Source organism: Leuciscus leuciscus (genome assembly GCF_965113295.1).
Source record: "Leuciscus leuciscus genome assembly, chromosome: 3".
NCBI classification, from domain to species: domain Eukaryota; kingdom Metazoa; phylum Chordata; class Actinopteri; order Cypriniformes; family Leuciscidae; genus Leuciscus; species Leuciscus leuciscus.
The window spans coordinates 40,788,904-40,816,601 of NC_138727.1; the positions used below are offsets into that span (position 1 = coordinate 40,788,904).

At 37.8% G+C, this 27,698-nt stretch overlaps 1 protein-coding gene across 2 annotated transcripts; it reads right to left on the reverse strand.

Annotated features, from left to right (window-relative positions):
* Window positions 1–85: 85 nt before the first annotated feature.
* Window positions 86–19,041, reverse strand: tcirg1a (T cell immune regulator 1, ATPase H+ transporting V0 subunit a3a). Of its 2 annotated transcripts, none has more exons than XM_082164844.1 (21): window positions 18,738–19,041; window positions 17,604–17,726; window positions 17,211–17,289; window positions 16,880–17,028; window positions 16,683–16,778; window positions 16,532–16,593; window positions 15,238–15,364; window positions 15,063–15,145; window positions 14,824–14,917; window positions 13,537–13,749; window positions 13,188–13,338; window positions 12,876–13,015; window positions 12,132–12,289; window positions 11,410–11,500; window positions 11,206–11,324; window positions 10,869–11,082; window positions 10,658–10,765; window positions 9,555–9,641; window positions 9,171–9,291; window positions 8,906–9,077; window positions 86–1,938 (listed from the first exon to the last, which is right to left on the reverse strand). In XM_082164844.1, the coding sequence occupies exons 2-21, from the start codon at window positions 17,718–17,720 to the stop codon at window positions 1,848–1,850; spliced, it is 2,472 nt and encodes an 823-aa protein (XP_082020970.1). In that variant the 5' UTR covers window positions 17,721–17,726; window positions 18,738–19,041; the 3' UTR covers window positions 86–1,847. The 2 variants fall into 2 exon arrangements, with proteins under 2 accessions (XP_082020970.1, XP_082020969.1); XM_082164843.1 differs by having other exon boundaries at window positions 9,555–9,647; window positions 18,738–19,037.
* Between the last annotated feature and the right edge of the window lie 8,657 nt (window positions 19,042–27,698).

Below are 27,698 nucleotides of genomic sequence, written 5' to 3' on the forward strand. Positions count from 1 at the left end.
AGTTTTCTTTTGCATTTAGACAAAGAAAAAAGGTAAAACTTGACGTGAAGGGGTTGTGAATAACCACGATCTTGAGAAATGTGAATATTGTAATTTCTTAGTTACAAAAACCTTTATTAGTATTGTGCATTTTGTCATTCATACATGTGCTCATCATTAAGACCTCTGCAATGCTTAACCCTCAATTGGGCCTTGGGGTCTATATGACCCCAAGCGACTTTTCTTTAATAAAAAAAAATGGTTCCCTTCATCTCAGTGGAATTAAATTTTGTCACTTTTTCTACATTACCTATCTATACACACAGAAAAAAACTGGGCTTGATTCGGTCGTTCTAAAGGTATGTAAAAAATTTTTTTACAAATCTGTCCCTTGGGGTCAATATGACCCCACATTGAAATGAATGGGAAAATCGAAGAAAAAATGTTTTTTATTTTTCATTTGTCAAAAAAAATCTATAAATCCAGAATAAATCTGAAAATTTCAATACCACAATGAAGTCCTGGTACTAGAGCACAAATGCAATGTGGAACAAACATGACCACTTGCACACACACATGTTCGCGCACACAAACACACACACAGGTCTGACTCCAATAGAAAGCATTTTTATAGAAATTGACAAATAAAATCAATAATTCCAGCATAAATCTGAAAATTCTCACACATAAATGAAGGCCTGGTACTAGAGCACTAATGTAATGTGGAATGAACATTATCACAGACACATATGCACCCACACACACACAGACACAAATACACACATAGACAGAGAAAGGGTGTGACTGCAATAGAGAGCATTTTTACTGAAATTGTGAAATAAAATCAATAATTTCTGCATAAATCTAAAAAATTTCACACATAATTGAAGGTATGGTATGAGAGCACAAATGCAACGTGGAAAGAACATGACTACACACAGATCAAATACACACAGAGAGACAAACACAAACAAACAATAAAGATATTATTGCAAATTTATATAGCATTATTGCAATAACAAGACACTTCAAAAGACCTCAAACAACAACAAAAAACATTTCTAAACTTTGACAAAATACTGATTTAATGTATTTTAAAATGTTTAAGTATGTAATTCATTAAAAAGCTATTATAAGAACATTAAGTCACATCCAGAAAAATGAATGGATCTCTATGGGGCCTCTGCTGGAAGTATATGGTAATTACACTTTGTGGCTAAAACTATATTAGCTACAAAAAAACATCTAACCAGCAGATGGCAGAATTATGCATCTAACACCTAGATCAATATCCAGAAACAACTCATTGTTAAATTTGATCATCATTAATGTGTTTTTTTCATAAAAAAATTATATTTCATATGTATGCTAAGGGTGTAGTTGAGGAATTTTGCAGTAAATAGGTAAAAAAGTACTTCATATCCCCCAAAACACAGCATTAATGAATAGATGAGAAGTAAACAAAAAAAAACATATATTATTTGTATAATTAAAAATGTATATTTTTTGTACAATTTCTCTATCAATTGTTGGGGTCATATAGACCCCAAAGACCAGATTTGTAAAAGGAAACGAAGACCTTATGAGGGTTAAAACAAACCTTGAGACAAAAGGATTTCACCCAAGAATGAACATTTTGGAGCATGTCTGCCCCTGCCATACTGTCATTGAATTAAAAAGAGTCCAGTGTACATTCTTCCAAACTTATAATTTTGTTTTCCACAAAACAAAGGCATACAGATTTGGAAGAACATGAGGGTGAGTAGATGACAATTTTCATTTTAGTGAGTTAAAATCACCTTTATTTACTTGTGCGATAATACATTCAGTTCCAAAATGAAGTATAAAACCATTTTTACAGGGAATATTTACATTTCTTCTAGATGCTGAATTGTGGCAAAGGAGAAAGGGTTGAACTTGTATCCAGATCCGCTGTAGAATTTGTTCTGAAACTCCACCCTGCATCAAATGGGAGATTAAATTAAAAATATTACTCTTAATTAATTCAATTTCTTTCTCTCACTCTGTCAACCGCACACACACCTCCAAAAGTTCACACCACTAGAGTTTTTTTTTTTAAATAGTGATATTAGCTTCATTTTAAATATAGGCTACTTTTCATATTCGCATGGCAGAAACCAGAGTTTATCATTTGAAATGTTTAAATCATGACAACACAAGGATCATGCAGGTTCAGATCGGATTTAATTGCCTCGTTCGAATATGATGTGAGTAAAAATATAAATATGTAATATAGTGCATATATTTAGCAAAATAATCCCATAGTTAGTTTTTCTAGCTAATTAACATGCTGGGGCTTTCATTAGGTGGCGCTGTTTACAAGCTGTATTATTGACCGCTTACTGCAGTTGAAACACTGATTGAGCGATTGATTACTGTATCTTTCAACATACCAACTGACGTTCATTCGTGTTTATTTACTATATTCACTAGTAATGTTAGTAAAGATCAGTTCACATGGAGCTTGAACTGAGGCGCTACATCGATCTGTCACATCACACTTAAGAGCACCAAAACGGTATATTGTTTGAATTTCGTAACTAACAGAATTTGAAAGCTGAGACTTTGTTTCACATCAAAATAATCTGTTCTGTCTTGTCTGTCCGTGCAGTTTCATGTGGTTTTTCACTGCGTGAGAAAATGTCTCGCCGGCCCCTCCCCCAAAACGGCCATTGTCCAATCACACATCATAGCAACCGTTACTATGTGAACAGGTCCGACAAACATTCTCCAAGCAAGATGGTGAAGCGGTGCGCCCACGGCGTTTGTAAATATGTGGAATAAGGGCTGCCTCCGACAAAAAAACATTTTCTAGTCGACTATAGTTATTCATTTAAGCCATTAGTGGACAAATCGCCCCTTTATATTAATTGAATTACTTAAATACAGGATAATGAGCGTTTACGTAATATAGCCGCACTCAAGCGCACGATCGCACGCAACGCCCGTTTCACAGCGGTGCGTATTTTTTTCCTGTACCCATGTTAACAGGTTAGAGCTTTCACACTGCACGCGGATGCGGTCCGTCGATCCGTTCCAGGAGCGGTGCGTATAACGTACAGCAGTGCAGCGATCGTTTCCGCACCGAGTCTATTTTTGCTAAAAGTGCTGAACGCGCTGAATTAAAGTGACAGCGCATGTTTCGTGGTCAAAATGAACACAGATTGACCTGAAAATGTAGTCATTTCACCATAAATGCGATTAATTAAATAAAATGTAGTAATCTCACCATAAATGTATTTAATTAAATACTAGTCTACTTTTTTTCACTTTATGATCGGGGTAAAGCAAGGAAAGCTACAATTTACCTCAACAAGGCGACATAATGAACAACACTTGTCTCATTCGTGGAGGTGGAAAAACAAGTTCTTTGTGACATGCAAGATTTATTGTATAAAGATTTAAATTATGCAAAAGAAAGGGTAAGTCTGCTTTTTTTTGGTCAATTTAAAGTTTTAATTTAAAATGTAGGCTATGCGATTTTAATATAAGTATTAAGTACATGGTAAAATATTTTACCACTTGCTTGAGCAACTTAATATATAATTATATAGAAGTAATTAATGCATTTAATACTATGTTGTTTAAATTGTGTTTAAACGTGAATACGTCTATTAAAGAGTGTATATGTGTACAGAGAATCGCAATGCTGACAAAAAACTATTTTTTAATAAAAGTTGCTGATAACTTCTGGATTTGAAATACAAATAGTGAGTATGTATTTGTGGTATTGAGAGTGAGGACATACTCATAGGTAGCTTGCTGTCACGTGACGAATTGAGCCCGTCCACCATTTTGGGAGGATACGCTATGGGTTGCCAGGGGCAACAGTGCAAGAGCAATACAGAGACGGAGCAGGAAAGACGGCTCGAGGAATTATAATAGAAATTACGAGAAAATGAAGAATAAATGGAGAAGAATGCGGCAAAAGAAAAGGGTCCTTACAGGGAGAAACTTACTACCAATGGCAAACAAAAATGTTTTTTTTTTTAACTTTTCAATTTTAAAATACGAAAAAACTGTAATACGTGGCTCCTACGGTTTCCATGACAATCGTGTGAGACACTGGAGCAGTTTTTTACACAGCAGTGTTTTCCAGGCATTCTAAAATAGTGCGACAACCTCCTCTACTATCAATACAAACAATGAACGGGGCTGGCGGGTATCCTCCCAAAATGGCGGAAAGTGGAGGATGACGCTGTCTCTGAGGGCGGGGCGCTGGGTCGTGACGACATCTCCTCATTCTCAGTTACGCACTGCAAACGCAGCATATGTGAAAAGCACTATTGCGCGTGCTGCTCTCCTGCACTGTATACGCACTGCACACGGAGTATGTGTGAAACGGGCGTTACCTGTTAACATGGGTACGGAAAAAAATACGCACTGCAAACGGAGTATGTGTGAAACGGGCGTAAAGGCCAATTTATACTTCTGCGTCGAGTGTACGCCGTAGTGTACGTCGTAGGCTACGCACGTAGGCGACGCCGTCGTGAGCATTTATACTTCTGCGAATGTCTGTGTTGCTCTGCAGTTACACCGCCGAAACGCTAGTTGGCGCGGGTGGGTTTTAATGTTCCACTGTGTTTACATTCCTCGCGGCTGTTTTGAGTTTAGGTTTCTACGAGCAATGGCGACTGAAGGAGTCATACAGATGGCTGTATTTCCGCACTTCTTCAAGCAATCTCTCGGTCACTTGGTCTATTTCCATGGCTCTTCACTGATCTTCGGAATTTAAAAATGGCGGGCGGGCGGTACAGAGTGCAGAAGATCATTCCGGAAATGCGTAGGTGGAAACGCGATGCTATCCAGCCGACCAATCACAGATCTTGCGGTCCGCGTCGCCGCGACGCGTAGTTACATTTTTGAGGAGGTGCGCGTCAGTGGATGTTTTTTGAGCGTGGGTGGATGTTGGAATCAATAATCACGTTGTTTGCATTCGGCTAAACTGATTTACCGAAATCAAAATGCTGACATTGAAAGTCGATCCCGCTCGGAGCGGTAAATCAAACAATGATTTGTCCCTAAATAATGGTATACCCCTGACACGCACGGGTATACATGGCAATCTGTCGCGCTGGTCGTGTTTGACCATTTGTTTGTCGGACGTAGCAACAGTAACTAAGAAGTAACATTGTATGTTTATTTTTATCACTTAGAAGATGTAACGTTAACGTTACTTATTTGGCATCATTAAGGTTTATAGCAGGTGTTAACAATACATGCCAACCCTCCCGATTTTTCCGGGAGACTCCCGAATTTCAAAGCCCCTCCCGAAAATCTCCCGGACCGACCTTTTTGAATTTATAGATTATAAATGTAAGATCCCTTAACCCTACTCCCACACCGAAACATACCCATTTTATAGACAATATTAAAATGATAAAACGTAATGGACAGATATGTGTAAGTTAGGGGAATGGCAGTTTTATGAACAATACGCTGATTTCACGCAGCCGTTATTTTGAAATCGAAAGCGAGGCTCCGGTGGGAAGAAAACCGGAAGTGTCGCCTTTAATCACAGGAGAGTCGTGAATGCGATGGCGTATTGTTGTGTTTAATGATGTTGTGTCAATTCTAAAAATGTACATACATTTCTTTCATACTTTAGACTATATACAGTGAAATTCATTTATAAATAAAATATTTGTTTAATATATAATTCAGAATGTAAAAAAAGAAGCAGGAATGAACTACATACATATCCTATATTGAATATTAACATCCAACAGTGTAAATCGCGGCAGCAGCTTCAGGTTGGTAATCCAAGGCATTGTTGTTTATCTTTACTTCCGGGGTTCTTCCCACCGGAGCCTCACTTTCGATTTCAAAATGGCGGCTGCGTGAAATCAGCGTATATAGCATTAAAAGATAGTTTGAGCCACTAATCCTACCCCTAAACCTAACCATTTCTTAAAACTACGTAGGCTAACGTTACAATTATAAAAAACAACAACAGACAGACAAGTATAAGAACCATAATACACAACATCGATTCACAAAATACATCAATTTTATTAGCTTAATGTAATCCAAACCTTCAGAATCCATTTATTATTTACAAGAAAAAGATCCAAACTCAGCCCTTTATCCAGTGATCTTCATCTTGACCGTAAACGTCGAACCCCACGCTCGTTATGAATCAAATTAAAAAATTGCGCCCTCAAGAAGCGTTACGACAGGTTACTATCGTTACGGCATATCAAACGCTCATTGGCTCTCGCCTCGCCTGCTTCGTCACAGTCATAGTCGGTGCAACATTTGAAATGAAGAAGCGCGCAAAAGAACAGAGCGAACCGAAAACGGATTAACATTTTCATGGATTTGAATTAATAACTTAAATTCTGCTGCCAGAGAGGACTTTTGGTACCGGTTTTGACATTTTACTTGTATACTTGTCTGTCTGTTGTTTTTCTTTATAATTGTAGCCTACGTAGTTTTACAGGGTTTCCGCGGGGGCTTAAAAAGTCTAAAATTCTGAACTTTAAATTTAAGGCCTTAAAAACGGCCAGATTTTCATCCTAGGTCTTAAATTTAATTTAGTCAGGTCTAAAAAAGTGTTTTTCCTCGTTCATGGCCGCAGAAAGTTATTACAAAGTAGCAAAAAAGTATCGAGTTGTAGCCTACAAAGCGGCGCCCTAGAGCAGGGGTCTCTAGCAGGGGTAGCTCGCGTGCTACCAATAGCTCGTGGCTTGATATGAGCTAGCTCGCCAGAGGCCGTTCACATATCGCGTCTTTTGCGCGCTCAAGTTTGTTTAAATATAGGCGCGCGGCAAGCGCGCTCATAATTGAAGCGACGCGCTAATTTTTTTGCCAGGCGCAAGCCGCGCAACGAGATGAGAAAAACTTTTCAGAATGCCGCAAACGCACCGCAGGTCATATGACAGGAACCAACCAATCACCCCTTTCCATAACAACATTGAAAGCTCAGTCAACATGAAGCACCCAACCACTACTAATAAATATAAGCTAATGTGTAAATGTCAGTAATGTATATATTTTGACTCATTCTTTTTATAAAAAAATATTTAAAGGCTGAAATATGAGGTTTATCTTTGTATAAAACCTTTTTTTGTCAAAACTTTATTTGAACTTGTACATGTTAGTAGATAACATGTTGTAAGACACTCTTTTAAAATCTGGCCATTATTTTTAATGGTATTTTAATGTTTACGTAAACAAAAAGTGCATATTGATGCTAATACATTTTTTATTTGCTGTTTTTCGACATAAAACTTGTTGAATTGACTTCATTCTGTAGTATTAGTACTTTTTGAACAGGATTCTGTGATAACCGTGATAATTTTGGTCACTTTAATCATCTCATCATTTCCTCTCTAGTTATGATCAACTATGATCAACTAAAATCAACAATAATTGTGTTTTTACAGTATAATATGCAAAAGTACAATTTTCTATTAAAAAATTATCTACCGCTCCCTCTCTCACACACACACACACACACATCAGATAATCCTAGATAGATAGAAAGATAGATAGATAGATACTCTAATGATCCCGAGGTAACTATCTATCTAACTTGGATGTGTCGTGTAGGTCTTAAATTTCAATCTTTATGCTCTTAAAATGTCTTAAAAAGGTCTTAAATTTGACCCGCAGAAACCCTATGGTTAGGTTTAGGGGTAGGATTAGTGGCTCAAACGCAAACGTGTAAGATTCACGTCTGAAGGTGTTAAACTGTGACATCTACACGTTTTCCAAAGTGGACCAACGTGATTATTTCACGTCTTGTCGTGATACCGGGTTGCACGCGCATACCTATGGACTGAACACGTGATGCGCATGTGCGCGCCGTCTGCTTTTTCGCGGGTTTGTTTTTGAGGTTTGCGCAGAGATAACGGATAATCGTTTGGACCTTCGAAACTATTTCAGGGAGTGCGTTCTCGAGACACCAGGCACAGTTTTGTGCGGATGGGCGGCCGTAGCGCGTTTAGGGTTTTCTGTTAGAACGGTGTGGTGTTAGCGCGGTCCCTAAGTTAATAACTATTGATCTTCTCAATGAAAGTGAATCAATCAATCAATCAAAACTAACTTTAGCTGGACAATAACTTTATCCTAGAGCTGTAGTAAAGCATGAACAATCTGTTACTGTAATTTCAATTATCACTGTTAAGCTGCTTTGAAACAATCCATAGCCTACTGTTAAAAGCGCTTCATAAATGAAGGTGACTTGACTTGATTAACAACTATTAAATGGAGGTCGGGGTGGGTTGCTATTAACCAGTAACGTTCATTTAATTAGAGAGACCCCAGACCCTGTGCCCTTCTTGTCAATCACTGTGTCACATCCTCTACCACACACAACACTACACCTATGGCAAGCCGTCTTAAAATTTAATTCTTAATACGTATTAGTATCTATTTTCATGCTACTAGTACTTATTTTTTAGATATTAGTATCTATTCCATTAAATACTATTCTTCACTGAAACTCAACCAACGGCTTTCTGGGAAATTAAGTGTTTATCTGCACTAAGTGTTTATCTTGCACCACAGTCTGATTTGAGAACTGCACTGCCCTCAATCATAAAGCCCTGCAGAGAGTAGTGAGATCGGCCCAACGCATCATCGCATCAACCAAACTCTCTTCTCTTCAGGACATTTACACAGAGTGAATATTGACAAGAGTGACAAGAGAATATTGTCTCTCCAAGACAATTTTCAAAGGCCATCCCATCTAAGCTGATATGTTATGTACCTCTGGTCCTTCTGTTGTAATTCAAATAAATGAACTCAAAATATAATGTCAGTTTGATGCTGTTTTTTTTTTTTTTTTTTTTTTTTACTATTTGAACTAAATTCAAATAATTTTAAGACCCTAGTGGGTCCCGACCCCCTGGTTGAGAACCACTACAATATTACGTTTATTTGTGAGTGATTTTCTCACCAGTGCAGACGCAGGGCGTGCAGGAAGGCTGACAGCCCCTCCATGACGAGCAAGATGGAGACAGTGAGCATGGCGAAGATGGAGAAGATGATTGACAGCACCACTGATCCCACATAGCCTTGCCACGAGAGTGAAATTCTCATCACCATCACCCAGAGAACCTCCGACAGCTCTAACACACACAAATACAGAACTAACTAAGCACAACAATTTCACCTATAAGTGAACATGTAATACGTAATGATGCTTGTGAGAATTTGCATACGTGCATGCGCGAGGCTGAGGGCCCAAAGTCGAAGGTACGATGCAGTGTTGGAGATGCAGCCCAGGCAGTACTCTATGGTGTGGATGGCCTGGTGCATAAAAACCTCTGTCCAATCAAACTCCTGTAAAGTTAAAAAAGCATACAGTATTTCAGTAGTTCTGCTATGGAGGAATGGAAAATGAATGCTTTCAACTCTGAATCTACCGGAATGTTACTCTTTCACCTCTCTCTTTACATTTACATATATTTATTTGGCAGACGCTTTTATCCAAAGCGACTTGCGTTGCATTTCAAGGCACACATTTACATTCTTATCAGTTCTTTGACACTTCTAATGTTTAGCTTCATTTGAGGAATGGTGTTATGATAGTTTCTTTTTCTGACCTGTTCCTCTGTTCCCCCTCCTCCCTCTAGGTCTCCCAGTTGAGCGTTTATAGAGCTGGTGTCTGTGACTAGGGGGTGCTGCTCCTCCTGTAACTGAAAAACAGGGTCAAGACCTTTCATCAGACACGGTATGGGAGAAACTGCAAGAACACTCACACTTCAGCTGAAAGAGCCACATGCCTCATTAGTAAGTACATCACCTGGTCTTTTTTGCTCCAGAATATGCTCATGCATCAGCTAGAGGCTAGACCAACCTGATTTTTTCTTTTCTTTTTTACACTACCGTTAAAAGTTCGGAATTGGTAAGATTTTTTTTTTTTTTAAGAAGTCTCTTATGCTCACTCAGGCTGCATTTGATCAATTTTTTTTCCAAAAATACATTAAAATATTATTACAATTTATGATAAATGTTATCTATAAATATATTTTAAAAGGTAATTTATTCATGAATTTTCAGCAGCTACTAATTCCCACATGATCCTTCAGAGTCACATGATTCTTCAGACATTCTAATATGATACAGTTTAGGGTACATTTCACATCCACTGATAATAACAATTTTCTTTACAAAAATCATATTTTATCCATTAAAGGAAAGCATAATCTCACACAAAATGTTTGCACCCTATGTTTCAGTTTGTTTGAATTTGCCTTGATTATAGTTTTTGCAGTGTCTGTAACCCCCTGCCACTAAAAATGGTTTACCACAACACCAGGTGGACATTTTTAGGTGGACATTTTGAACACAACATTGTAAAACCCCTTTACATTTTTTCAGTATTATATCTACAATAACCATTTGCCAAAGAGTATATTAATGGACCGTCAATTCTGTTACATTGTGTGGTATGTTATTATAGTTTGCTATATTTTTTTTAATTTCAATTCAAATATATATTCAAATTTGAGGTTAACCTGATCAAGAAAAGAGCGTGGTTGGTCAGACAAAGCCTGGCATTAAAATAAAGAGTCAAAATGGTGAAGTTGTCAACAAAGTTACCTGTCAAATAAGTTACTATGTAAAGCCAAAGTATTAAATTCTTTCAAATAAAAATTTTCTTACATCATAGATGCCAGAACAGCCTAATTCCACCTCTGCTTACCGTTCTCCTGTTATTCCTGTGCTTGAAGTACAGGTAAAGCGGTTTTCCAAGTAACAGCACCGGAACTGCTAGCAGCGCCAAACACAATAATACTCTCTGCACTGTCACCTAAAGAGAGGGACAGGATGTGTATGTATTTGTCACAGCAGTAAAACTGTAGTACGATAGTAGTATGTTACAAGAATCAATGTATACTGAATGAATCTCTCACCTGTCCTGGATAAAGTGGTGGGTTGTCTGGGTTCTCACCAAACACGAACATGTCAATGAAGTGGATCAGGATGCTGGGAGCGCGGTCTGAATCCTGAGGTCCAAACGCAATCCATTTAAACACCACCATGAAGACAAGGTACCCAAAAAGACACAGCATGAACACTAGCTCTGGAATCAACACCAGAAACATGCTGCTCACATCCCCTGTGTACCTGAGGAGAAAGTGTCACATTAAAAGGATAAGAAAACATAAAGGAATCCACATAAAACCAGAATAGATCAGAAGTATAAAGCAAGTAATGGTAGACCAAAATTAATCATACTTTATGACTCACATGTAGTTGAAGAAGGATAAGCAGATTCCAAAAGTCATATGGATGACCCCGATGATGACGGACATCTTCATCTTATAGGAGTTGAGGAAGGTGAGGTGGTTACTGGCAAGGCTCCAGATCTAAGAACCAGGAAACGAGATCCAGTCAAACCCAAACCTCACAGTAAGCTAGACACAAGCGGGATTTGATTAAAGGCCTGATTACCGGGTCAATGCCGAACGGATATGGTCCCTGGAATACTCCAGTTACGTTTGGATCCAAAGTGAGGTACTGGTTGCTCCTCAGAGTTTCATCACTGAACCAGCCCAGAAGAAAGAAGACAAAAGTGAGTGTAAAATGAGAGCACATACGCAAGCTGAAATGATGGATAATTGATCAGGTTCACAGAGTCAAAGTGCAAAGTTCACGGACAAAAAGGTTCATAGTCTACTGTCAAATGTGTAGAGCTGTACAGCACAGCTCACACAGAAGTTTTTCAAACCAATCAGCTTTCTGTTTGTTAACGTGGCGAATCTGTGTCTAACTTGAACTGTTTGCGAAATCTGTGTGGGGTAATCTTTCACCCTCCTGTGAAATTTAAAATCCATACCAAGTTCTGTCATGAAACTCTAGATGGCGCAGGCTGATAGGTCCTTAACTCAATCTGCTTGCAATCACATCACTCTCTATAGGGCACAGCTGATTGGTTCCTGCTGTATCAGTAGCCAATGAGTTCGCTGATACTGAATACTGATTATTTCTGAGATTTGGATGAGTGAGATTCGCGTGTTTTGTTATTGTATCCGAAGCTCGTGTAAAGGATCGGCCCTCTTCTGAACAGAGCCGGGGAGCAGCAGCTCATTTGCATTTAAAGGGACAGTTAAATCTTTTAGTTAAAATCTACCTTATATTTAACCTTTGCCTAGGATGTAATAGTGTGTGTGTACCTCCAGTTATAGTGCTGAATCATGGGTTTGAGGTGCCAGCCAGAGGAAAGAGGACTGAGTCCCTTACTGAAGCACTCATTATAAACAGCACCAGTATAGATGGAGAACAACCCCATCAGAAGGATCAGATACCTCCCACCAAACATCATACGCCAAATCTAAAAGAGACGCACAGAAAAAAATAACAAACTAGTTCTGTACAAACCTAAAGTACATTACAGAAAATGAAGAAGAAAAATAAGGCATACAGATACACTACTGTTTAAATTTAAGAATTATTTTGTTTAAATTTAAGACTTTTGTACAGCAAAGATGCATTAAAATGATTAAAAGTGACAGTAAAGACATTTATAATGTTACAAAACATTTTTTTTATGTTTAATTTAATGCTCTTCTTTTGAAATTTCTATTCATCAACAACAACAAAAAGCACAACTGTAATAATGATAACAAGAGAAGTTTCATAAGCACCAAATCTACGTATTAGAATGATTTGTGAACATTATCTTAAATTGTAATAATATTTCAGAATATTACTGTTTTTACTGTAGTTTGAGCACAAGATTACTAACTTTTGAACAGTAGTGTAAAATCTCAAAGCTGAAGAAAAGTAACTTGTGTTGATATTTGTATTGAACCTAGAAAGTTCTTTGAAATAAAGAGATTCATATAGTATTTAAATGCCCTTTTCAGTCTCGATGGCAGCTGTAAAGATTATGATATGTACTGTAAAATGAAAGAAACCTCATTAGTGCTATTCCTCATCTTAGGGTCTCTCTCCTCCAGAACCATCCACAGGGCAGCCATTGTCATGAGTAAACCATGACCAACATCTCCAAACATCACCGCAAACAGGAAGGGAAAAGTAATGATGGTGTACACAGCTGAGAAGGGAACACACACACACACACGACATTAACCGTGAGAAGTTTATGTATTTTTACAGGTTGTTTATCTCAAGCAACAACCTCTCTCAGATGGACCTTTCTACCAACAACAATAATACTTTAGGTAACTTTAGGTAACAATGTCCATGTGACGGTGTGCGTGTGTTACCTGGATTAACCTCTCTGTAACTGGCCACACCATAAGCATCCACAATGTTCTGGAAGCTGGACGTGAATGCGTTGGTGTTAAAGAGTGTTGGAGGAGATGTGGGTGCAGGTAAACGATTGTAGAAGGAGTCTACACTGCTACCGCTTTTTCTCTAAGAAATAAAAAAGACAATACGCTATTGTGAGATTCACTGCTTTGAATGAGCGACCTTCGGTCCACTATTATATTACTTAGCCATCTAAAAAAGTATGACAACTGTGTGCACCACAATACTTCTTTAATACCTAAAAATCAACATTTGACATCTGTGTAATGTATTTCATGTGAAACAATTTACTACATTTCTCACCGTTCCTTCTATCAGAGCGCTCTGGAGCAGAAGCAGTTTGGCCACAGGGCACCAGGCTTCTGCGATGAGACACTTGTCCGTGACTGAAGGGCTGCAGAGGTTAAGGACCGTCTGCACAGCTTTACACTTCTGCACTCGTATCTTCCACTGTGGCATCTGACACACGCAGCGAGACAGCAGCTGCTGCATATACTGCTCCGTCTGAGACAGCACCTGCAGACAGACAAAGGTGAAGTTAGAGAGTGGACCTGAAACTATTTTAATAACATTTTATTATTATTTCGGTCACACTTTAGATTAGGGTCCATTTCTCACTATTTTCTCAACTTTTGCCTCAATAAACTCCTATATAATGCTTATTAATAGTTAGTAAGGTAGTTGTTAAGTTTAGATATTTGGTAGGATCAAGCGATGTAGAATATGGTCATGCAGAATAAGGCATTAATATGTGCTTTATAACACTTAATAAAGAGCCAATATCCTAGTAATATGGATGCTAATAAGCAACTAGTTAATAGTTAGAATTGGACCCTAAACTAAAGTGTAACCATTATTTCTTTACTTTTTTTAAGAACGTACGGTGCTCGATTCGTCAGTTTTTTTAATGTTTGTGTAAGTCTCTTATAAGGCTGTATTTATTTGATAAAAAATACAGTAATATTGTGAAATAATATTACAATAATTGAAAACTGTTTTCTATTTTAATACATTTTTAAATACTATTTATTCCTGTGATGCAAAGCTTAATTTTCAGCAGCCATTATTCAACTCTTTAGTGTCACATGATCTTTCAGAAATCATTCATATATGCTGATTTGCTGCTCAAGAAACATTTCTTATCATTAGCAATGTTGGACACACAGCTGTGCTGCTTAATATTTTTATGGAAACCATGATACATTTTTTCAGAATTCTTAATCGAAAGTACAAAAGAACAGCATTTATTTGAAATATATACTTTTTTTGTAATAATGGATAAATTAAATGCATCTATGAAAAATAAAAGTATTACTTTCTTTCCTTTTTTAAAATCTTACTCACCCCAAACATTTAAATGGTAGTGTATAATAATTTTTTCTATCAAGAAAAATAGCCCTAACCCTAACCCTAACCCTAATGCTTGTACCATTTTCTTTCAAATTAGTACCACTTGATATTTTGTTATTTAATGTAATGAAGTTCATACATTTTAAGTATGAACATTCTAAATACTTTACACTGTATTCTCTTATTTCAAAAAGAATGTAATTATACAAAATAAAAGGATAAAAGGAACATTTCAGTCACCGTTTTGATATCTACTATCCTGCTTTCCAGCCCCTGAAGTATTCCTTCTCTCTCCTCCAAGTCCTCTGGATACACAAAGGTGTGAGTGTGGAAACTATGAATAGAGAGATCCAGAATATTTATTACTCATGTATAAATGGAAAAGATGGGGATGGGGGTTACTGAAATAAGAATAATGTGATATCATGAAAGTGTGCTATAGTAAGCTATAATTAAATTGATATAAGCTATGAATGTACCAATCACAGATCTTCTTTACTTTCTGTCCAATCTGCTCTCCCCAAAAAGAGATCACAAAGACAGTCCACTGAACCATCTCTCCCTGTGAGCAGGAAAAACATATCATGTTTATGGCCAATTGACATTTTCATCAAAATGAGTTATCTGTTTTATTTTAATGTAACACTCTCTTACAGTATCTGGCACTTCCAGCCTCTCCTCCATCTCCCAGAAGTCTACAATGATATAACCACGACAGGCCCGCCATAGCAGTCTCTCAAACGACGGAACCTTCCATGGATGAACCACACCAGCGACAAAGCTTTGTAGGAAAAATGTGAATAACTTTATTACTTTAATGTCTTGTTACATATGTGTTCACATTTGAAATGTGGAATATTACAACTTATTCCCAAAAGATGCGCTCACATTAACGTTGGTCTGTGAAGTTTTGCAGGCAAATTCTAGTCATTTTAATTTGAATACACTAGATTTCCCTGTGCAGATTTCGTTCATGTTCACGCAAATTTGCCGCACTGACCAGCAGAAAGCTACTTGTTTTGAAAGCAACTTCTGTGTGAGCTGTGCTTCATACGTTACTGACAATGGACAATGGACCTTTTTTGCCCACATAATTTCACTAATGCCATGTCACTTTACTCCAGTCACATCTACTGTCATTTGATAAAATTCCACTGGGATAAATGCAGTAATTCTAGTAGCAATCCATGTATTTGGGTGTTTCTTGTGAGGACGAAAAAGGTCCCCACACAGATTTCACTCATGTTTAAGTTGGTCACCCAACTTTGCCGTGCTGACCAACAGAAAGCTACTTGTTTGAAAGTGACTTCTGTACGAGCAGTGCTTCATAAATCTCTAGGATATTTACAATAGACAGTGGACCTTTTTTGTGTGCAAAATTTTGCTAATAAGACCGCGCCTTAACACAGTGTTTCCCAACCTTGTTCCTGGAGGCACACCAACACTCCACATTTTCGAACTCTTCCTAATCAAACACACCTGATTCAACTCATCAGCTCATTGGTACAGACTCCAAGACCAGAAATATATTAGTCAGATTAGGGAGACATCCAAAATGTTAGTGTGCCTCCAAGAATATTGGGAAACACTGCCTTAACATTTTACATTTTCATCTCTGACTAGATTGCTAAGGCAGGCATCACTATAATAATGATAGCTGCCCTCTATATGTTAAGATGTGGTCACATTAGTGATATTCCCAAAAAATGGTCCAGTGTCTTCAGTCAATAGTGTAGAGATGTATAAAGCACAGCTCACTTTTAAACCAAACAGCTTTGAGTTCACGAGACCAACTTAAACGTGAGTGAAATCTGCATGGGGAAATTAATCACCCTTGCGTGAAATTCCTAAACATGCGGATTCCTATTGAAATGACTGGATTTCGCTCAAGAAATGATACAGAGCAACAGTAAATGTGACTGCACCTTTAGATGGATATTGTCCTCACCTCAAGCGCATATCTTGTCTGCTGTCCAATAGCGCTGTGGTCTCAAGAGTTTGAGGTGGAACCTTTAAAGACATTATGATGAGAGGGTTTGGTGAATATCTGAGAGAGATCTCTTGGAGGTAAGCATGCTAAAAGCTGGATTTTTTTATACCAGTGAGGTTGGTAGTAATATGCTCTGCTTCAGGACCCCTCTGTACTGGCTGAGCTGGATCAGCTGGTTATGTAGACTATCCCTGTTCCTTGACACCTAAATGCAAACTGGGTCAAGATCACCACTTGCACTAAATGTTTATCATGGAACACAAGATATTCATGAGTTCTAAGCCTATTTCTCTTTCCTTCTCTCACCTCTTTGAGTTCTCTGGCAAGTCTCTCGCTCTCCTCCTCAATGGAGAGCAGCTCTCTTGGCTGTGGGGCTGATGGGATTGGCGTGACCGTGGGTAGAAGCCCTTTCAGAGGAGGATAGAGAGAACGACTGATCTCTTGCTCCAGATATTCTAAGGAATAAGGGTAGGGGAAACGTGTTGAGAATGAGCACAATCAGGCTACAAAGATTATGCTACAACTCTTTGATAGATAATGAGAGTGCCTTAAAAAAAAAAAGTGACTGAAATAACTATATAATACTTGCTGTAAGGGTAGCTGGTCACTGAAAGGTAAATATTTACTGGTTACGTACTGAAAGTTTTCTCCAGCTCCTCGCATCTTCTCACTTCGGAAACAAACTTCCTCTGGAAGGCATTCATATTTGGGTTCAACTGAGAAAATTGGGTTAAAGAGAGACAGAACAAGAGGGATAAAGAGTTTATTGTAATATTGTGAAATTATATCACAAAGTTGAAAACATTTGTACTGCTTAATATTTTTGTGGAAAACTTGAACTTTTTTTCAGGATTCTTTGATGAAAATAAAGTTAAAAAGAACAGCATTTATTTCAAATAGAAATCTTTTGTAACAATGTAAATTTACTTTTGATCAATTTAACGCATCCTAGCTGATTACAAGTATTAATTAAAAAGATATCTTACTGACCTCAAACTTTTGAATGCTATAATGTATCCATTAAACTCACATCTCTGAATTCGACTAAGCCCAACTCCCCAAGCTCACTGACGCAGTTGTAAGCCGAACCAGCCTGGAGGAAAAGCTGGACCAGACACATCTCTTCACTTCGGAAGAGGCTTCCCATGGTAGCCTGAAATAATGCATACAAATCTCAACAATAAACAATACAATGTTAACAGTACAAAAATGTAAGTAACTGAGAGATAAGCATTTCCATATCTTGCACATTTAAGAACAAATGATGAGTGTGCTTATATACAGTGTGACAATGAAAATAAAGGCCATTATTGGGCATAGTAGCTACTTATTTAATAGGGTAGCTTGTGCTTTTCATAATTTTGATCCAAAAAAAGGATTGTACACTGAAGCTTTGCATGTGACAGTGGTTAGATGGTAATCTAATTGAGATTTCATAGGGGATTCACCCGTACCCATGTGATGATTACCCTCATGAAAGAGAAACAGAACCTCAATTAGAGTCATCTGAAACTCATCTGAGATGAGGCCCCTGTGATCAGTAACTTGTGCTTTATTACACATTATAAGAGAAATAGCAGAATTAAATGGATCGTATTGATAGTCTTTTGATTGTTTCAGCAATTAAAATATAAAACTATACTAAATGCTATGGAAATATGAATGCTCATAAAGATTTGGTTAGCATTGAATGATCATTTATTTAAACAGTTACACGCGCTTTATAAACAAGTAACGTTACACAACGGTATTACAGGCATTTCCTCGCTTTTACCAGACAAGTAAAGCTGTAAAAAGAGACCCCTTAATTGTTTTCTAGGACAGTGTAAGCAGTGGTATAAGTATTTGTAGTGACCATTTTACACATTTAATCCAAATATGGTGTGGTTTTGTGAGAATTATTGGAATTATTCGAGTCTGTCGAAAAGCAGGCGTATTGCAGTCTGGTGGCAGTGTCCCGTTACTGCAGCATATGGCGTAACAACATAAACAAAACCCGACGACAGAAATGGGACATCATCACAGTGAACTAAACAAACGCGATTCATTTTCCTTTGAATATGTTTAAATAATAGGCGGTATTTACACTTCATGGTTTCAATGAGGAGCTCTGTTTTACACATTAGTTCAATTCAAATGCGCATTAAAACGGCCGATATCTTACCGTATGAGAGACAAGGATCGATAAATCCAAGGCGATCGATGTTGGGAAAATTAATTATCCACAATTCGATCTCATGGTCGGTTGTATTGTGAGGCTCTGCGATGTAGGCTAAACAGCGGATCTTTGAGCTCGTGGCCGCTCATTACTCCAGCTCTAGTCATTGCCATGTGATTCAGCCAATGAATTAGAACTGCTACAGTAACAGCGCACAAGCCAAGAGCACATGCACGCAACATTTTACCTCTAAAACCCAATGAGAAGCTAAATAATGATGGAAATAAGGACGTTTAGATGATGATCTGATAACAAATAAACAATCGCTTAATGTTTATTTATGTTTCTGCATGAGATAGCCTACTGGGATGCACAACGGAAATGTTTGAAATGAATAGATTTGGAAAAATGTCAACCAACGCAATAATGTAACAATCCTTATATTTTACAAGTTCAATACAATTTAGTAAAGTAATATATCATATTTGATATTATAATGTATAATGTAAAATATATGATATTTATAATATTATAAAATAGTATTTTTAGAGACAGAGCGTATTTAGGCCACGCCCACACCCAGGGGGAAAACAAAGCAACTGTCTCCATTGACTTTGCATTGCGAGAGGCTGCCTCCTTGTCATTTCTTGCTTCTAACAAAAGACAGAAAAATGCCTAAAAACTGCTGTGTGACAAGGTGTACAGCAAAGAAGCTAAAAAAACCAGAAATAAGTTTTTATTAGCTCTCGACCCCAAAAAACGAGTGTTTAGGACATAAATTAAAAGTGGATACAGGCAGTTGAGACAGAGCGTCACGTGTCTCATTACTCTGAGAACTAACGTACGTCCGCTGGAGGAGACCGTAATCGGCAACACAGGATAGTTTATCTTACAGAAATATAATATATAAAACTGACATTTGGATATTTGGCTCACCAGTGACCAAATGTTTAACTTACTGCACACGTGGTGTATTTTTAGTGCATACTGAGTGTCAGATCCCACAATTGACCCATTATTATTATTATTATTATTATTTTGACCCATTCGTTCCAGCCTGTATCCACTTTTATGTCCTCAAACGCTCGTTTTTTGGGGTCGACAGCTTATGAAAACTTATTTCTGGGTTTCTTAGCTTGTTTGCTGTACACCTTGTCACATAGCAGCTTTTAGGCATTATTCTGTCTTTTCTTAGAAGCAAGAAATGACAAGGAGGCAGCCTCTCGCAATGCAAAGTCAATGGAGACAGTTGCTTTGTTTTCCCCCTTGGTGGGCGTGGTCTTCAGATTATGACGCGTTGCGCTCTGTCTCTATTGGCTTGTGTATAGATTACTAGCCTGGAAAAATCCAAATAATCCATGAAACAATTTCAATGTACATTATTGCATTTCTATCATTATTCACCAAGGTACAACAGTATGAAGCCATTGTTAACATAACATAAAGTCAAAAACCAAAATTATTGAGATTAGTTTTAGGATATCATTCTTTTACTCATGTGGATAATGGACACTTTCAGCAGCTTGGATGGTTACCTATTGAAAGACGGTCTAAACTAAAAATGGTTCATAAAATAATTAATAATTGGGCACCAGTGTATTTTAACTCATATTTCTCTCAGGTTAATGTAAGACATGGACATTATTCTAGACAAAGTGTTGATGTGAATCTAGGTATAATATACAGGAATAAGTTGCCATTGGACAATGTTGGTTTTAGTATAAGAGATTAGTTTTAGATGGGATGGCTTAATAGATATGGAGATATATATATATGTGTGTGTGTGTATTTGTTGTGATATTTTGTGTGTGTCTGTGTGTGTGTGTCTGTGTGTATGGTTTGTCATGAAAATGTCTTGTTAAAAGAAAATCAAGGACCACAATGGAAATAAGTTAATGCAACTTTATTGTGTTATCCTTGAAAAAGAAGTTGTTACAATGTTGTCTTACTACTTTTTATGTCAAATAAACTCACACCTTTTATTTTCATTTACATAAAAAAAGTAATCAACCTCGACGAAGGTCCGTAAATGAAAGTGTGAAAGCATCAACTGGTGGTTTTTGGGCGTCATCAGGTTTTTGTTTGAGTTTATGTCCTTTTTGAGTAAGGGTGGATTTTTGAGTGCACTGTCATCACAGTATGACGCACCCGTAATGCCCACATAGGCCAAAGTACTCTTACTTCATAGCAGGCTTTTCAATGGCCAACTAAGACATTTCTGATTTATTTTTATTTTTTTACCATCCTGTGTGTCCAAGTATACAACATGAACCAAGAATGTTACTTTCTGTTTTATATTTAGCTTTGCATGAATACATTATCATACATTAGGCATCTAAAAATGGGCATACACAAGACAGAGTTGATAGTGAACACTATTTCTAGCAGGTAATATTGAATGAGAAATTAGATGTGCTAAATCTTCTTGCAGCATAATGGTGTCCCTAATAGGTAACCCAATGTATGTATCCAATATATCTTATATATAGAGGTAAGGCAAAGGGAAAAACCCAGAGGGCCAGATCCAGCCTTGACAACACTCTCCACACATTGCTCTCTTCCTCCTTGTACACCCTTTCTTACACATACTCTTCCTCCTCTCCCTCTTGTTTCCATCCATTGTTGGTATCAACATCCAGTCAGTGCAACATTTTGGCACCCTGAACTGACGCATGTTGACGGCTGACCCTGAATTGGTACAGTTGGTTTGGTCACATCATTAGGCAAGGCAAGGCAAGTTTATTTATATAGCACATTTCATACACAATGGCAATTCAAAGTGCTTTACATAGAAGAAATTAAAATAATAAAAAGAAATAAGAATAATTAAAACAGTTAAAAAAAAAATACAGTACAGTACAAACAGTTGGACGAACAGCGGCACAGTGCTCATTCAGTAAATGCACAGCTAAACAGAAGTGTTTTGAGTCTGGATTTGAATGTGACCACTGTAGGAGCACATCTGACCTTTTATGACCCTGATTTTTATACCAGTAATAATACTTTAAAATCAATCCTAAATGTAACTGGGAGCCAGTGTAAAGACCTGAGGACTGGTGTGATATGTTCATATTTCCTGGTTCTGCTCAGAATCCTAGCGGCAGCGTTCTGTATGAGCTGCAACTGTCTTATGGTCTTTTTGGGAAGGCCAGTGAGGAGTCCATTACAATAATCCACCCTGCTGGTGATGAAAGCATGCACAAGTTTCTCTAAGTCTTGTCTGGAAACAAAGCATCTAATTCTTGCAATATTTTTCAGATGAAAGTATGCTAATTTAGTTATTGCTTTGACATGACTACTGAAACTAAGGTCTGACTCTAGTGTCACACCAAGATTCCTGACTTGATGTTTAGTTGTTTGACCCCTAGAGTGAAGGTATGCGTTCACCTTGTGAACTTCATCTTTGTTTCCAAACGCAAGGACTTCAGTTTTGTCTTTGTTTAAATGATTGTTAACACTTAAATTTGTCCTTTTTTCTGAGGAGATTCTGTCTGAATTAACCATCTCATTGTCACGGAGAGTGATGAAGCAGACAGGTGAGTATAATGTAACTGAAGTTTATTATAAACAGAAGCACGGAAACCAGCAGATGTAAATGGTGAGTTGAACACAATGAAGATAGTTGAATGGAACTTAGCTGATGAATAACAGTATTATGCTTCACAGGTAGAGAATGGAACGAGGCTGATGGCAGACGTGGATGAGAGTCACTGACGATGATAGCAGGTTCGTGGAACAGGATCAGATGATGATGATGATGATGATGATGATGATGATGATGATGATGATGATGGCAGATAAGTGGAATAGGTAGGCTCTAGGTAGAGTCTGTGTGTCCATGGAAAGACGAGATCAGACAATGAAGAGTGGTGCAAGTGAATGTATATAGTGAACAGGTGATGAGGTACAGGTGTGGTGATTAGTAATCAGGGGAGAGTGAACGAGTGTGTGGAGTCTGTAGAGATCTGGTCGAGCCGTGACACTCATATCCTCATACTTGAAAGTATTGTCCTTAGATACTCCCTTGACTTCCAGGAAGAGCCGAGAGCTTGTTTACTAGCTCACAGCTTTAGCTAAACATTCAGTTAAAACTCAGTGTAATCCTAAACCATTCTGGGTTTTTTTTCACAAGTTCCCTCTGTCCTTACATTTCCAGTTCATCTCCACAAATTCCTCCTTATTGAAGATGTGGTTGGGTTCACCAGTTGCCCAAATTTGATAATCAGAAGGAACCTCTTCATACTTCTGTCTGTTTTACCTTATAAGTCAGCCTCAGAGCCAGAAGCGCAGGTTGTTTGGGCTACAAATGTTCACAATGCATCCAGTTTTTCCGAATTGCTGAAACACTAATGCCCATTCTCTGAACCAAATTCTTAATAGCCTAAACCAATTTGTCGAATAAATCACTCTTTCTGTAAAACATTAAACAAGTTCAAGACGCAATTTGCAAATCTCATGCACTCTTTTTGCAAAACTCTTAACGCATTCTCACTCACTAAAACACATTTTGCACTGTGATGCACTTAGGTTTCAAAATGCTAAACACAAGTGGCAAAAGTTAATCACAACTGCAACACAGTTGTTATCGTTTCCAGACAACGACTCAAAAATGTTCACACTTATTTCTAATGTGGCGGAAGACAAAACTTGTTGTCCATTATAACATCTACAAAGACAGCCTTCATGCTTTCAATATGGAACTAGGCAAAGCTAGACAGACTTTCTTCTCAAATATTATAAACTGCAATTTAAACACCACACACACTCTTTTTGCTACTGTAGAGACTGACAAACCCCCCAAGCCAGATTCCCAGTGAAATGCTCTCAGACAGCAAGTGCAGTGAGTTTGCTTCTTTCTTCTCTGAGAAAATCAATAATATCAGAAAGGTGATCAGCACATTCTTGAGTTGCGCTGGGGTCAGACAGATCAGACCACCTGAGAAAGTAGTTACTATGTCTGATTTCAAAGAAATTGATGGCAAAATTGAAACCGTACAGCTTAAAACATCAACATGCGCCCTTGACACACTTCCCACATCTTTTTTCAAAAGTGTGTTAAACAGTTTAGAAGCAGATCTTCTAGAAGTGGTAAATGCCTCACTTCTCTATGGGAGTTTTCCAAACTCCCTGAAAACTGCAGTTGTCAAGCCCCTCCTGAAAAAGAGCAATCTGGATGAGACCATATTAAGCAACTATAGACGATCTCAAATCTTCCTTTCATAGGCAAGATCATTGAAAAAGTTGTCTTCAATCAGCTGAACAAATTCTTAAGCTCGAATGGATACTTTGATAATTTTCAATCTGGTTTCCGACCGCACCACAGAGACAGCGCTCATAAAGATAATAAACGATATTTGCTTAAATACTGATTCAGGCAAATTATCAGTGCTGGTACTACTTGACCTCAGTGCTGCATTTGACACTGTCGATCATAACATACTTCTTGACAGGCTGGAAAACTGGGTGGGGCTTTCTGGGATAGTCCTAAAATGGTTCAGGTCATACTTAGATGGGAGAGGTTATTATGTGAGTATAGGAGACCATAAGTCTGAGTGGACATCCATGACATGCGGAGTCCCTCAAGGCTCGATTCTTGCGCCACCCCTGTTCAACCTGTATATGCTCCCAATGAGCCAAATAATGAGAAAGAACCAAATTGCTTACCACAGCTATGCAGACGACACACAGCTCTACTTATCCCTATCGCCTAACGATTACAGCACCATTGACTCCCTGTGCCAATGCATTGATGAAATCAACAGTTGGATGTGCCAAAACTTTCTTCAGTTAACATGCATTTCATTTTATTTTATTTATGTTTATAACATGCAGAAGTTACAAAAATCCATTAATTTCACTGTCCCTCACATTTTCAAATATAGAAACAATTCTTCAAATTCAAACATGATATTTTTTGCAATCAAAATTATTTTTTTTGGCCTGATTAATGAAATGAGAAGAACTATTGCTTCTTGCAGAATCAAGCAACACTTTATCATGAGGGGTTGTGAAAATAAAAGCAATACAAAGTGACAAATGTAAATGCTAAAGGTGAAGTTGAGAAAAAAAATTTGACAGTAAAAAAAAAAAAAAAGAGTCTTGAGTCAGAGTATGTCTAATGCAGTGAATTTGATGGCAACACCCAAATGTTTACATTAAAGTTTAAGTAATTACAAATAATGAATGTTTCTACAGGAGATCTTGCAAGTTTATCATGCAACTTGATGAATTACATTTTTATGATCAGATTAAGTGACAAAGCCGTTCTGAATGTGTTGCAGCAACTTAGGGTGGCAGTGTCAAGTGGAGACTCTGTCAGTAACCACAAGATCTCACGTTTTTATTGTCTAGTGTGGTAAACCACTAGCCTTTCAGATGCTTGTTTATCAGATGCGTCTCTCTGACAAATGAACTGTCTACAAAAACAGTTTTCACTTGGCGAGCAAGCACAATGCCGAAATAGGAGAAGGGTCATGGAAATGAACAGAAATCTTTTCTTTTTTTACCATTAGTGCAAAAAACATTAGTCAAAAGTGCATTATGACCCAGAATACAATAAAAAGAGTGCAGAGGGAATGATTTAGCAAGACTTTATTAAGTCTTATAATAATACACGTAATCGTGTTTAGTCCATTGGGACAATCCTCCCAACTATCTTCTCATTCATTGTATTATGGTTATCCACTGAAATTAGAATTTATTTGTTGATCTCTGCACACTGTAAGAAAAAAAAAATTGTAGAAAAATGTAACAGGTACTGGTAATTATCCATTACGGACATTTATTTTAATCCTAAAACACAACACAATGCGTAATTCAAAATACAGGTACAAAAAACCCTGTGAAAATTATGGAAAATCCCCTCATTAACACAGTATTGAGCTCTATTTTACAGACTTCTGTATCTCTTGATTGTGCTAGTTTTAAATTAATGATTATATTTTAGCCTACATACAGTGAGGAAAATAAGTATTTGAACACCCTGCTATTTTGCAAATTCTCCCACTTGGAAATCATGGAGGGGTCTGAAATTGTCATCGTAGGTGCATGTCCACTGTGAGAGACATAATCTAACATCTCAATCTCTCAATCTTAACATCTTTTTTTTTTTATTCTTCATCACACAGGAAAGTGTTTTTACACATCTATAGTGCCTGAATTACTAATCAATTTACAGTTGCATTGCTACTAAAGTAACATTAATACTATCTTAATGTTAATCTTGAACAATAATGGTACAGTGAGGAAAATAAGTATTTGAACACCCTGCTATTTTGCAAGTTCTCCCACTTAGAAATCATGGAGGGGTCTGAAATTGTCATCGTAAGTGCATGTCCACTGTGAGAGACATCAAAAAAAAAAAATAATCCAGAAATCACAATATATGATTTTTTAACTATTTATTTGTATGATACAGCTGCAAATAAGTATTTGAACACCTGTCTATCAGCTAGAATTCTGACCCTCAAAGACCTGTTAGTCTACCTTTAAAATGTCCACCTCCACTCCATTTATTATCCTAAATTATATGCACCTGTTTGAGGTCGTTAGCTGCATAAAGACACCTGTCCACCCCATACAATCAGTAAGAATCCAACTACTAACATGGCCAAGACCAAAGAGCTGTCCAAAGACACTAGAGACAAAATTGTACACCTCCACAAGGCTGGAAAGGGCTACGGGGAAATTGCCAAGCAGCTTGGTGAAAAAAGGTCCACTGTTGGAGCAATCATTAGAAAATGGAAGAAGTTAAACATGACTGTCAATCTCCCTCGGACTGGGGCTCCATGCAAGATCTCACCTCGTGGGGTCTCAATGATCCTAAGAAAGGTGAGAAATCAGCCCAGAACTACACGGGAGGAGCTGGTCAATGACCTGAAAAGAGCTGGGACCACCGTTTCCAAGGTTACTGTTGGTAATACACTAAGACGTCATGGTTTGAAATCATGCATGGCACGGAAGGTTCCCCTGCTTAAACCAGCACATGTCAAGGCCCGTCTTAAGTTTGCCAATGACCATTTGGATGATCCAGAGGAGTCATGGGAGAAAGTCATGTGGTCAGATGAGACCAAAATAGAACTTTTTGGTCATAATTCCACTAAACGTGTTTGGAGGAAGAAGAATGAGGAGTACCATCCCAAGAACACCATCCCTACTGTGAAGCATGGGGGTAGTAGCATCATGCTTTGGGGGTGTGTTTCTGCACATGGGACAGGGCGACTGCACTGTATTAAGGAGAGGATGACGGGGGCCATGTATTGCGAGATTTTGGGGAACAACCTCCTTCCCTCAGTTAGAGCATTGAAGATGGGTCGAGGCTGGGTCTTCCAACATGACAATGACCCGAAGCACACAGCCAGGATAACCAAGGAGTGGCTCTGTAAGAAGCATATCAAGGTTCTGGCGTGGCCTAGCCAGTCTCCAGACCTAAACCCAATAGAGAATCTTTGGAGGGAGCTCAAACTCCGTGTTTCTCAGCGACAGCCCAGAAACCTGACTGATCTAGAGAAGATCTGTGTGGAGGAGTGGGCCAAAATCCCTCCTGCAGTGTGTGCAAACCTGGTGAAAAACTACAGGAAACGTTTGACCTCTGTAATTGCAAACAAAGGCTACTGTACCAAATATTAACATTGATTTTCTCAGGTGTTCAAATACTTATTTGCAGCTGTATCATACAAATAAATAGTTAAAAAATCATACATTGTGATTTCTGGATTTTTTATTTTTTTGATTATGTCTCTCACAGTGGACATGAACTTGCAAAATAGCAGGGTGTTCAAATACTTATTTTCCTCACTGTACCATTATTGTTCAAGATTAACATTAAGATAGTATTAATGTTACTTTAGTAGCAATGCAACTGTAAATTGATTAGTAATTCAGGCACTATAGATGTGTAAAAACACTTTCCTGTGTGATGAAGAATAAAAAAAAAAAGATGTTAAGATTGAGAGAATGGGAGGAGTT

Bases quoted from the DNA above. Each gene is read 5' to 3' on its own strand.
- tcirg1a (XM_082164843.1), bottom strand. From the start codon at position 17,720: ATGGGAAGCCTCTTCCGAAGTGAAGAGATGTGTCTGGTCCAGCTTTTC. The intron at 13,750-14,823 runs GTGACTGAAATG...GTCTGTCTGCAG, and splicing joins GGATAGTAGATATCAAAACG to GTGCTGTCTCAGACGGAGCA. The intron at 11,325-11,409 runs GTAATCAGGCCT...CCTGGTTCTTAG, and splicing joins ATCCGTTCGGCATTGACCCG to ATCTGGAGCCTTGCCAGTAA.